The following is a 12,496-nucleotide window of genomic DNA, read 5'->3' on the forward strand; positions in this document are numbered from 1 at the left end:
AAGTAGGCCTGAATCTTACAATTCTTCTAGTGCCTTGTGGAGCCTGGTCAAACGTTTGGTTATCTAATCTCTCTTAGGGAGTGTACGAAGAGCATACCCAAACCATTTTCTTTCTTTCTTATAGTTTCGTTTCCAATCCTGTCCTGCCATTTACCTCCCAATATTTTTCCAAGGGGTTTGTTCTCAAATCTACTTAATCTGTTGGAGATTGTTTCATTGTCATACCACGACTCATGTCCATAAAGTATCACATTTTTCACTAAACATATATATTGCCAGATTTGTATATGTAATTTCAGGCGATTTGATTTCCAAATTTTACTTAACCTAGCCATTGTCTGGTTTTATTTTTTCAATCTTTCACTTAACTCTAAATTTAAAGACCCTGTATTGGGTCATAGTTCCTTTATACTGAAATGTTTCCATCATCTGTCTCCTATTTATCTTCAGCTCAACTTCGTGTGATATTTCATGCATTGTGGTTACCAAGCATTGACAATCTTGTGGTGTTCTACTAATGAGAACAGCATTATCAGCATACTCTTAAGTCAAGTAATTTCCTATTACCAGTCCAGTCCACTCTTTCTCCACCATCTCCAACTGTTTTACACATTACAGAATCCATGAGGAGGAAAAACAACATAGGTAACAATACATTCCCTAGGAGTACTCCGCTGTTCACTGGAAATTCATTTTATAGGACTCCACTAACATTAACTTTGCGCCTACTATGCTCATGAACAGACCTAATCAAATTTACATATTTAGGAGGAATTCCATAATAAAGCTGGACTCTACACAAAATGGACGGTGCACACAATCAAAGGATTTTTCATAGTCCACAAATGCCATCAAAAGTGGATTTCTATATTCTACGCATTACTGTACATGTCTCAAAAGTAAAATTTGGTCAGTGCAACTTCTACCCTCTAAATCCTGCTTGTTCATCTCTCAGCTTTTTATCAATCTTTCTCTCTAGCCTCTTTAGAATGAGCATACTATATATTTTCATGACAACTGACGTAAGTGTGATACCTCTGTAATTATTTCAATCAGTCAGGTCTCCTTTTTGCCATTTTCACCAACAGGTTTTGCTTCTCCAAGCCACATTGTACAAAATAATCTTGTAAGCATTATGGGAGACACTTCATTTTCACCCTGTATCATCTCAGCTGTTATTCCACAGTAACAGGAGCTTTCCATCCACTGCGTTTTATAATGATAGCTTCGACTTCAAACACACTGAATTCATTCATGGGCACATCAAGGTCTTCATCAGCTTCAGGTATATCAATGAAGTTATTCCCCTAATATCTTCTATTCATGACCTCACTAAAGTGTTCCATCCATCTTTGTCTTTCTTTAACCTGTGTTGTTGTAACAGATCCTTCTATCTTTTGTATTGGTATATACTTCTTCATCTTTGCCCCGTAGATATTTCATTAATAATTCTATGAGCGAGTCTCACAACATAGCCACTCCCTGAATTCATGGCTTTGTCAGCTTCATCTGCTTTCCTGTCTAAATATTCTCTGCAGTCATTCCTGGCTTTGATTTTGACCTCACTATCGATACTGGAATACTTGGCATACTCTAACTTGTAGTTTTCATTACTACTTTGGAAACTTTCAACAATCAATTTCTGTCCTTGTCTCCTTTTTTATAGTATCATTTGATATCCATGGCTTTCTCCATGTAGCTGCATGTCCCGAAACTTCGATACCAACTGACATATTTTCTTAATTTCACATCATTCTTCATTAATTCTTCGTCTCTTGAGTCTCCAAGACTGCAAATCGATTCCTACATTTCATTGCAAATGTATCTCTGTATTATCTTCTGGAAGCTTAGTTGTCTCAACTACGGTGTTATTCCTTTTCATAGTATCCCTTTGTTTTACATTAAACTACTTTCCTTACCTCATCAAAAAAGGAAGTTGAGGGCCGAAGCAATTTCAACACCAGAAATAATTTATTCATTTTAAGATATTTATCCTTTTGGAAATAACAGCAACAAAAGCTCTGCAGCACCCAACAAGAGAAACAAGCACGCTACAGCTGTGAAAAACCGCCAAACCAATATGCTAGAATTCCCCTAGTTAAAGTTCGTTCTCTCTCTCTCTCTCTCTCTCTCTCTCTCTCTCTCTCTCTCTCTCTCTCTCTCTCTCTCTCTCTCTCTCTCTCTCCATTGTTGGAACAAGTTTTCAAAAATCGAGTGATTTTATTTTTACTGTTGAAAATCATTGTTGCTGCGATGCCAAAAAAAATCAAATGTTCCAATATTGCTTAAACAATGTGTCCTCATGAAATGAATATTTGATAGATGTCATTGACCCAAATTATTCTAGTGGTAAAACTATTGTTTATTTTATGGTTTTCATTGGGAAATACATTGGAAAATACTACTTTGATTAAACAAATCAGAAATTGGATATTTTGGTTATTGTTTACTGAGAGAGAGAGAGAGAGAGAGAGAGAGAGAGAGAGAGAGAGAGAGAGAGAAGGTGAGATTACTGATAGGGAGGTAAATATACGAAACTACATTTGAACGAGAAATGAATGAAACACAATTATAGAAAACAATCTTAGATTTCTTTTGACAGTCCAACCTATTTTGGAAGCACACACTAGCCTAAGACAAATTATAAGCCGTAATGAAAAAGTATGGGAAAATATATGTGATAAACCAACTGATAAGGTTATAGAAAATAACGAATTCAAACGGACCTTTGAGCAATTTGGAGATAAATGCCGTTTGATAAACGTGTAAAATACTGCATCTGTTGGATTGTAGTTGGCTCGTTTATCACCGGCTCAGTGATAAGGATGTTTTGCGTGTTGGATGAAATGCGAAACGAATGGTCTGATAAACAGTGACAGTCTTGTTTTGTTTTTAGCCAAGATAGATATGATAAATACGTCCTGCTAAATTTAAGGTATCTTCAGTTCCGCCTTCAAACCCATGATTTATCTCTGCCTCTGTTAAGGTTGCTTTTTTAGTGTAAACTTATATATACCTTCTATATTTAAGATTGTTCTTCTAGTCTACAGTATCATCAGACTCAGATGAGAGGGTTTTGAAGTTTTTGAAATTGATTATTAGCCAGGTGATATTCGACTTTTGTGTTAATATATTGAAAGGATAAGATTATTATTATTATTATTATTATTATTATTATTATTATTATTATTATTATTATTACTGGATTTAGACATACAGTGTTTTCGTCTAAAGAAATTGATATAAAACGGGGATAAAATTTGGGAAATTTAAGTCGTTTATTTCCAACTGGTAGAGATTGGTGCCTGAAGAGTACAGTTATCCGGTTTCTTAAATTTATGAGACGGTACCCAGGTACAGTTAAATAGACTGGTAGGGTCACAGCGATCCACAGGTCTAGCAAACGGTAGCCTAACGCACCACTAATCCATTTCGTCCATCTTAACTAAATTGACCTTCCAAAAAAGGTTGATATAATTGAGGTTGCTTTGAAGTAAGTTATCCAAACTCTCTTCTGTCTTGCACTCTTTCTGGCCAAAATCTCTGCCCCAGGTTTTCATCTATGTCCTTATCCATGATTTTATGGCTTTTCTGCTGTTCTCTTACCCGTTATATTTCCATTGGTTTCCCCATTATGACTACTCTGTTCTTCAACCCAGTTGTCATTTATGCATATTTACAATTTTCTAACTTTCATTGTTATTAGATGATGAATGGGATGCAAATACAATTGATTTCTACAAACTTTCTATTTTTTTTCATTGTACTCTACTTTCAAACCTCATTATTACAAAAAAAAAATGTTTCTTATCCTTTTTAAGAGGTCTAAACATCACATAGCTCACCTCTTCTAGGATCAACTCGTGCTTCCATAGTGACACACTCTCTCTCTCTCTCTCTCTCTCTCTCTCTCTCTCTCTCTCTCTCTCTCCATGATATATTTTCTAAGGTATTTTGACTAAGGACAAAAAAATCATCTTGGACAGAGCAGTAATTTATTTTTCCTAAATGGGTTATACTTTTTAGAAAATATATTTTTCTTGAAATATGTCGACGAGATTGTTTTCAAAGCTGAACATTCACTGCCTCAACAAGTTATCAAATTATGGATTCAGTAACTGCATTAGAATAAATATCGGAATTTGTATTCTATGTTATGAGAGAGAGAGAGAGAGAGAGAGAGAGAGAGAGAGAGAGAGAGAGAGAGAGAGAGAGAGAGAGAGAGAGAGAGAGAGAGAGCTACTCATCGTATGTTATTCCTGGATTCATACGTCAACACATGGCTTCGTAATAAGCTGGATCCAAATCAACGAAGAATGTTCCATCCTGACAACTCGGCGAATCAGCCAAGCCGTCCAGCAGCGTTTGGTTGAGGATCAGCCAAGCGATGTCGCACCCACACCCGAAGGGATTATCTTAGAGTTCAGTGAACGTTTATTTGGTTAATTGGTGCTCTTTTAAACACAATTGGACAAATGTCAATCTTCTAATCTTTCTAAAGATATGATCCCGGTTTTTTTTTTCCTTTTTTTGGATTGGTGCTCTTTTAAACAATTGGGCAAATGTTAATCATCTAAGTTCAGTAAAAGACTATTTTGTTATACCGTGATTTTTGGATTGGTGCTCTTATAAACACAATTGGACAAATGGCAATAATCTAATCTTTCTACGGATACGATCCCTGTTTTTTTTTGGGGGGGGGGGGTGCTCTTTTAAACAATTGGGCAAGTGTTAATCATCTAAGTTCAGTAGAGGACTATTTTGTTATTCCGTGATTTTTGGATTGGTGCTCTTTTAAGCACAATTGGACAAATGTAAATCATCTAATCTTTCTAAGGATACGATCCCTTCTTTTTTGGGGGGATTGGTGCTCTTAAACAATTGGGCTAATGTTAATCATCCAAGTTCAGTGAAAGTTTATTTTGTTATTCCCTGTTCTTTGGCTTCGTGCTGTTTTAAACAATTGGACAAATATCAGTCATCTAATCTTTCTAGGGATACGAACACTTCGTTTATTTGAATTTATGCACATTGATATACATTATCTGAGAACTGAGTGAAACTCTAGATTATGATTAAAAATATAAACTATAAAGGGTGGTAATTGCTTTTTTAAGTTAGCAGATCCTTTCAATATTGTTGACTGTGTCAAAGTTTATTGAAATAGAGTTAACTTAAAAACTGATAGATTAAAATTGTTATTTTGACATCGACGTCTTAGATGACCTTAAATTTTGAATAAAACTTAATCATATCGAGAAGTCTGATTTTGGTTCATCTTATATTTCCAACTTATCACCACATGATTTTGTTTTAATCGTAGGTGTTTTTTTTTTGTACCAGATGACAGATAAATGTGAGCCAAACGAAAAATTGAATAAAATTGAAATGTGAGAAAAGTGGTTAGACGATGAAATTACGCACGCAAGACGAATCTTTTCTTTTTTAAACTCCGACACCCACGTAAATTGTGTGTATATTTAAAAGTTAATTTATTTGTTATATAAAGTATTTCATTACAAATCTGAGAGCATCAGCTGAACAATTCGTTGACAAAATTTTAATCATAATACAGGTAAGTTCTCACCTGCTAGGTAAACATCGGCGTTGTTTTCGAGCATTGGCCGAAATACGTGTTCGTTTAATTCCGTCAGTGAGTTTCCATTCATGTAAATACTGCCTGTGACACCTGATATTAAAAAAGTGATTATTGGATATGTAAAAATAAGAGTTGGGTTTAATTGCATGAAAATGATTATGCTGATGATCCGGGAATGGGGACATAAGTACTTTTTTTTCTTTTTTTTCTTTTTTGTACAGAGCAGTGACATTTGTACGAGGAAATTCAGTTTGGTTTGTAATTATATTTCAAATGCTATTTGTGGTTTGGATATTTACATTAGTTTTTTATTTGTTAGTTTTGTAAAATCCAAGAAAGATTAATCTTAGTTATAGTCAGTCAAATAATATGTGAGTTAGTTATAGTTAGTTAAATGATATGAGAGAGTTATAGTGAGTTAAATAATATGTGAGAGTTAGTTAAAGACAGTCAAATAATATGTGAGAGTTATAGTCAGTCAAATAATTTGTGAGAGTTAGTTATAGTCAGTCAAATATGTGAGAGTTAGTTATAGTCAGTCAAATATGTGAGAGTTAGTTACTATCAGTCAGATAATATGTGAGAGTTAGTTACTATCAGTCAGATAATATGTGATAATTATAGTCAGTCAAATGATATGTGAGAGTTAGTTATAGTTAGTTAAATGATATGAGAGAGTTATAGTGAGTTAAATAATATGTGAGAGTTAGTTAAAGACAGTCAAATAATATGTGAGAGTTATAGTCAGTCAAATAATTTGTGAGAGTTAGTTATAGTCAGTCAAATATGTGAGAGTTAGTTATAGTCAGTCAAATATGTGAGAGTTAGTTACTATCAGTCAGATAATATGTGAGAGTTAGTTACTATCAGTCAGATAATATGTGATAATTATAGTCAGTCAAATGATATGTGAGTGTTGTCAGTCAAATATTATGTGAGTTAGTTATAGTTAGTCAAATAATATGAGAGAGTTATAGTCAGTCAGATAATATGTGAGAGTTATAGTCAGTCAAATAATATGTGAGAGTTATAGTTAGTCAAATAATATGAGAGAGTTAGTTACTGTCAGTCAAATATGTGAGAGGTATAGTCAGTCAAATAATATGTGAGAGTTAGTTACTGTCAGTTAAATCATATGAGAGTTATAGTCAATCAAATAATATGTGAGAGTTAGTTATAGTCAGTCAAATAATATGTGAGAGTTAGTTAAAGACAGTCAAATAATATGAGAGTTATAGTCAGTCAAATAATATGTGAGAGTTGTAGTTAGTTAAATCATATGTGAGAGTTAGTTATAGTCAGACAAATAATATGCCAGTTAACTATAGTCAATCAAATGACATGTTAGAAATATAGTCAATCAAATGACATGTTAGAAATATAGTCAATCAAATGACATGTTAGAGTTATAGTCAGTCAAATAATATGTGAGAATTAGTTACCGTTAGTCAAATAATATGAGAGTTATAGTGAGTTAAATAATATGAGTTAGTTACTGTGAGTCAAATATGTGAGTTATAGTATGTGAGATTTATAGTCAGTCAAATAATATGTAAAAGTTAGTTATAGTCAGTGAAATAATGTGAGAGTACCCTAGAATATGTGTTCCCTAAAATATGATACTGAAACGTCAGTCACGAGCTTCAAGCTACTCTGACAAAGTAAACGGAAATATAACTGATTTTGAAATGTGTCACTAACCTGAAATCGAACCAGAAGCTAACTGGCCGAGTTGATTGTTTTGAAGAAATAAGTAGCTTGTCATTCCACTAAGCTGAATGGCATCAAGTGGAAGAGACTTCAAATTGTTCCCATCCAAACTCAAGTAGGAAAGCTTTTGATTATTTGCAAACGTTCCTGGAAGAAAAAGTCGTAAATTATATTTGTAAATAATGCTGCTTTTTCAATATGTGAAAACTAAAACTTTCGTTACTTTCGTCATTATTTTTTTATTAAACTCGAACTTAGAAATTTGTTTGAGATATGTAACTGATTCTAATAAGGAATATATGATGAGCTAAAGTGTTTTGTTACAAGCAGGGCTCAGTTAGGATAAATAAGGTGACTATTCTACTTAAAATCACTTTTCATTTCACATGAAAGTTACTCAAAAGAATGGGTAGCAGATAATGGATACGCTTTGAGACGAATTTCCAACCAACATTCCGATGAAAAGGAGATATTAACATCTCTTTTGCATATTCCCTTGAATTAACTTGAAAGTCTGTCAGCTCTCCAAAAGAAGGAAACCATGTCTACACTCGCCTGAAGCTATTTCTTCCAGGTTGCAACGGTCAAGAAAGACATATTCTACCGCTGGAAGACCCTGGAATGCATCAGATGGAAGAGATACCAGTGGATTTTCAATGAAATCAAGATTCTTCAATGTCATAGAATTTAGTGCAGGAAATTCCGTAATGTAGTTCCCACATAGATTAACTCCAGACAGACGGCTGAAAGTTGAAATTGCTGGCATTGTCTGAAGGTGGTTGTTGTACAGATCTAAGTATTCTAGTGTATCTGTACTACCTACCAGAGCCAGGTCTTCTATTTCAACGAGGTTTCCATTCATTATATATATTTCTTTGAATGAAGACACTCCTAGATCTCCCTCTCTGAGGGTTGTTAGGTTGTAGTTTCCGGCTATTATCAGTCGAACAAAATCGGATAGTTCGAACTCTGTGCTGAAAACTCTCCCGAGTTCGTCTCCATTTTGAACGTAGGAACAGTCCATTTCCATTTGATTTTTCCCGAGGAGATGACATACACAGGGCGATATTTCTTCGGCAGCGGGGCAATCATAGACTGGTTCTGTTGTTGTTGAAGGAATTGTGCTGGAGGTAAGGGTATTGCTGGCATTTTGTCCCGCAATAAGTTCACTTGCTAATGTGATCGGCCACAGCAAGGCTATTAGCTTTCGATACATTTTGTCTCGATAAGAGGAGGGTTCTTTGAAACCTGCAACATTTGAAGAGACCTAATTATTTTTTTTTACAACATTTGAAGCCTAAATATCTACTGTCTTTCGGGATTCTCAATTTTTTTTTTTTTTTTAATATTTCCAAGTAGGATGGTGGAAAAAATTCACTTTAACTTTCAGTGATTCTACAACTACTAGAAGTTAAAAGGGCTTAAACCTTAAACATCTAATAATATCTTTCAGATCTGATTGAGGGCCAAGAAAAGTAAGGTATAAAGTATATTAATTTCAAAGAGAAAGAACTAATGATAAAAATTCCTAGGAATGTTTGATGTTGATACTACAAGGCATAGATAGATAAATATTAAATGATAACTCACGACCCGTAAGCCTTCCAAAGGGGACGCGAGTTGAGCAGTAAGTGATATCTAGGTAGGAATGAAGGTCTTGAATTACCTGTCAAATTTTGTATCATTTACGCTTGTTTTTTTTTTTCCTATCGATAATGAATATGAAGTATTATTATTTGTCTTGAGATAAGATAAACTATTTCTTATACAAATAATCTTGAAAAGAATTTGGTGATAAGAAACATGGCAACAGATAGCTAGATATCATTGGGAACGAAACCACATGGACAATTTCATGTTATATCTTCCTTTAATCCCATCTGACGTGGGAATTATTCACAAACTGAATAAGCGATTCGAAGCATTCGTCGCTATTATGTCAGTATTACCTTTAATCTAATTGAGAAGTTATTTGGTTAAGTATGATTAGAATATTTATTATTAGGTTGGTACATTGGATAGTGGCAATTACTATCCATAAATTTTATCTTGCCCTTTTTTCAATGTCAATGTAATTTAAATTTAAATATTTGGTATTTGTAAAGACCACGCTCTCCATATACTGCCAAATTATGCAAAACTATTTGTCTTCCTCTATTACTTTTCATAATTTAAAACAAATCGCCACATGGGAAACAAATCCCAAACTACCTCAACTGTTAATGATAAAATCAACAAAAGCTTATTTTAATCCCTTTGATATATTAAAAATATATATAAGGGTTGTGGTGGCCGATGTGGTAACGTCCCTGACTGGTGAACGCCAGACTAAGGTTAAGTGTCTCGCTCAAACTCGTTAGTTTCTTTGGTCGCCACAACTTCACCATCCTTGTGAGTTAATGATGGGGTGTTTGGGGGAGCCTATAGGTCTATCTGCTGGCCCTCCTTGGTCCTAGGTTGGGTGGAGAGGGGGCTTGGTCGCGCGATCATATGTGTATATGGCCAGTCACTAGGGTATTGTCGTGCTTGATAGGGCAATGTCATTGTCCCATATCTCTGCCATTGATGAGTGACCTTTAAACCTTCAAACTAGATATTCTAAGTGGATTACCATAACTCTTCCATAAGAACGTTAGTGCAAACTGAGATTGTTGCTTCAATGTCTAAGAATTTTGACGTTATCACCAATTTGATTTTTGTTAGTTCTTTGATGGTATTTTTGGGGATTTAGATGTCTTTCGACGGATTCTTTCTTTCTTCATATGGTCGCACAATATTTCAATAACTGTATAGGTTTTATATTGATAGATATTAATTAGTGGTAAAGTTAGATCCATTTAAATTGCAGGATTAAGAATAAGCCATAAGATGCTGAATCAAGAGGACTTCCTTTTTTTCTAAAGACAGGCTCATCTTACCCCAGAAAATTAAATATCAACTCATTGCCATCAATTGTTACAGCTATTTGGGTGTAAGACTCTATTTCTGTTTGTATTGGGTGATTTCTATGGCAAAGTAGGTCAAAAAGAAGAGAGGAGAATCAGCTGTAGGCAAATTTGATAAGTGACTTATATCTCTGAACAAGGATTGTAATAAATGCATTTTAGATCTCCATTATCTTCAACTAGTTTATAACAGGTAGTGTTAACATCTCACTTTTTTCTTATTTATATTGCAAGAGACATATGGATACGCAAACTTACAAATTGGATTTTTATTTTCTACAACAAATGCAATATGTAACTGTTCGTCTAAAATTTTCATGAAGTTTTGGAATTCACATGACTAAAATATAGAACTTTTGAAAGCTTTGTTCACATCCTTTTTTATAATGGGAATTACGATGTTTCGTTCCGTGAAATTGCATTCATTCATCGATGTAGGGGGATCGGACATTAAGTGGAAAATGTATGTAGGATGATAGAGAAACTGAAGCATAATAACACTGCCTTTAAAAGTATTGCTGTATTGGGTTTCAAAGCGATTGTAAAATTAATGAGTCTTGGCATTCATCCCTGTATCATCGAGAGGGAGCTCTTTAATAATGAAGTGATTATTATTATTATTATTATTATTATTATTATTATTATTATTATTCAGGTCAAAGTGCAACCCTACCTGGAAAGGCAAAATGCTGCAAATTCCACAGAAATCCAACAATGAAAGTAGGGCGTAGAATAAAACTAAAAAGAGAAATGACAAGGAAAAGCGAATAACAAAAAGTTAAACAGATCAAACAAATAACAGATAAACCATAAATTAAGGCTCTCATTAACACTCGGCAAAAGAAGTATTAGCACCAAGTTTGAACCATCCAAATCTTTCAATTAAACAGTTTGCTATTCGAGATTTACATCTGAGAAAGATTTCCCAACCATCGCACGACCACCATTAGTTTCCCATTAAGATAAAGGGTTGTGTGGGAACTTAACAGCAATGAAGACCCTAGTCCAAAAATAGCCTATAACCTTGTATGTTTGAGTTACCCCTCGTGTAAATTTGAACATATTGGAAGTACATATATTTTACCCTCCTTCTGTAATGGCCCCAAAGAGATGGCTATAAATCTCCATGAGTGTTATTTTTTTTTCCTGTCGGTAAACTCGTTTCATGGGCAAGAAGAATTCTGGGCTCGATATTCGTCACGGTGATTTACGCAATGAATGCCGATTTATTGTCGATTCCGGGGAAAATAGGGCGTGATTGACATGTACATAAAATAAAATTCTAGTGCTTGATTTCCTGTTGCAGATATTGAGAAATTTTCGTTCACATGGAGTTAAAATGTGACAACTTCCTTCCGGTAATTTTTTCGAGTTAATGTATTCTTTATAAAAAACATTGAAACATGATTAATAACAATAGGATTTTTATATAGGTAACTTTATTTTATTTGTTTAAGATTAATTATAAAAAGATAGAAGAGGCATAAACAGAAGGCGCAATGTAAATATAACTTGGGGGATCTAAAATCCAGAGTTGTATGCAATTGAATAAAGAATTTTTTTATGCACGTTTTTAGTACTATGTTTCATACCAGTGCACTGTTGGGAAGTGGGAACAAAAATATAATGAGAATATGATTTATTTCTCAGAATAAGAGTGATATACTCGGGGCTTTTGTGTATATTTTACGGTTTTGTTAATTAGAAATGTGAATGTACAGATTACAGGGCAGGGGTCTTCAAGGCTAAGGGAGGATTGAGTTCTGGGACTTTGGTATGTTTTAAGTTGGCCAGGGCACCAACCACCCGTTGAAATACTATTGATAGAGAGTTATTGGGTCCTTTGACTGGCCAGGCAGTACTACATTGGATCCCTCTCTCTGGTTACGACTAATTTTTCCTTTGCCTACTCATACACTGAATAGTCTGGCCTATTCTATCCACATTCTCGTCTGTCCTCATACTCTGAGATTATCAAAGAATTCATCTCCGAGGAGGTCAACTACTGCACTGTAATTGTTCAGTGGCTATTTTCCTCTTGGTTAGGACAGAAGAGACTCTTTTAGCTATTGTAAGTAGCTCTTCTAGGAGAAGGACACTCCAAAATCAAACCATTATTCTCTAGTCTTGGGTAGTGCCATAACCTCAGTACCATGGTCGTCTACTGAATTGGGGTAGAGTTCTCTTGCTTGATTATACACTCGGGAACACTATATATATATATATATATATATATATATAT

The 12,496-nt window shown here is 34.4% G+C and overlaps 1 protein-coding gene across 1 annotated transcript; it reads right to left on the minus strand.

Annotated features, from left to right (window-relative positions):
• Window positions 1-4,189: 4,189 nt before the first annotated feature.
• On the minus strand, window positions 4,190-8,939 carry LOC137614730 (oplophorus-luciferin 2-monooxygenase non-catalytic subunit-like). Its single transcript, XM_068344402.1, has 5 exons — window positions 8,900-8,939; window positions 7,865-8,557; window positions 7,301-7,456; window positions 5,588-5,689; window positions 4,190-4,415 (listed from the first exon to the last, which is right to left on the minus strand). Exons 2-5 carry the CDS (start codon window positions 8,523-8,525, stop codon window positions 4,273-4,275), a joined length of 1,062 nt encoding a protein of 353 aa, XP_068200503.1. The 5' UTR covers window positions 8,526-8,557; window positions 8,900-8,939; the 3' UTR covers window positions 4,190-4,272.
• Window positions 8,940-12,496: the final 3,557 nt, after the last annotated feature.

This window comes from Palaemon carinicauda, chromosome 21 (genome assembly GCF_036898095.1).
Source record: "Palaemon carinicauda isolate YSFRI2023 chromosome 21, ASM3689809v2, whole genome shotgun sequence".
NCBI classification, from domain to species: Eukaryota; Metazoa; Arthropoda; class Malacostraca; order Decapoda; family Palaemonidae; genus Palaemon; species Palaemon carinicauda.

What these genes read in the sequence shown, in the direction of transcription:
- LOC137614730 (XM_068344402.1), bottom strand. Translation starts at nt 8,525, where the DNA reads ATGTATCGAAAGCTAATAGCCTTGCTGTGGCCGATCACATTAGCAAGT. An exon ending in CCTGGAAGAAATAGCTTCAG is followed by an intron (nt 7,457 to 7,864) that starts GCGAGTGTAGAC and finishes TTTTTCTTCCAG; the next exon opens with GAACGTTTGCAAATAATCAA. An exon ending in CGCCGATGTTTACCTAGCAG is followed by an intron (nt 4,416 to 5,587) that starts GTGAGAACTTAC and finishes CTGAACTCTAAG; the next exon opens with ATAATCCCTTCGGGTGTGGG.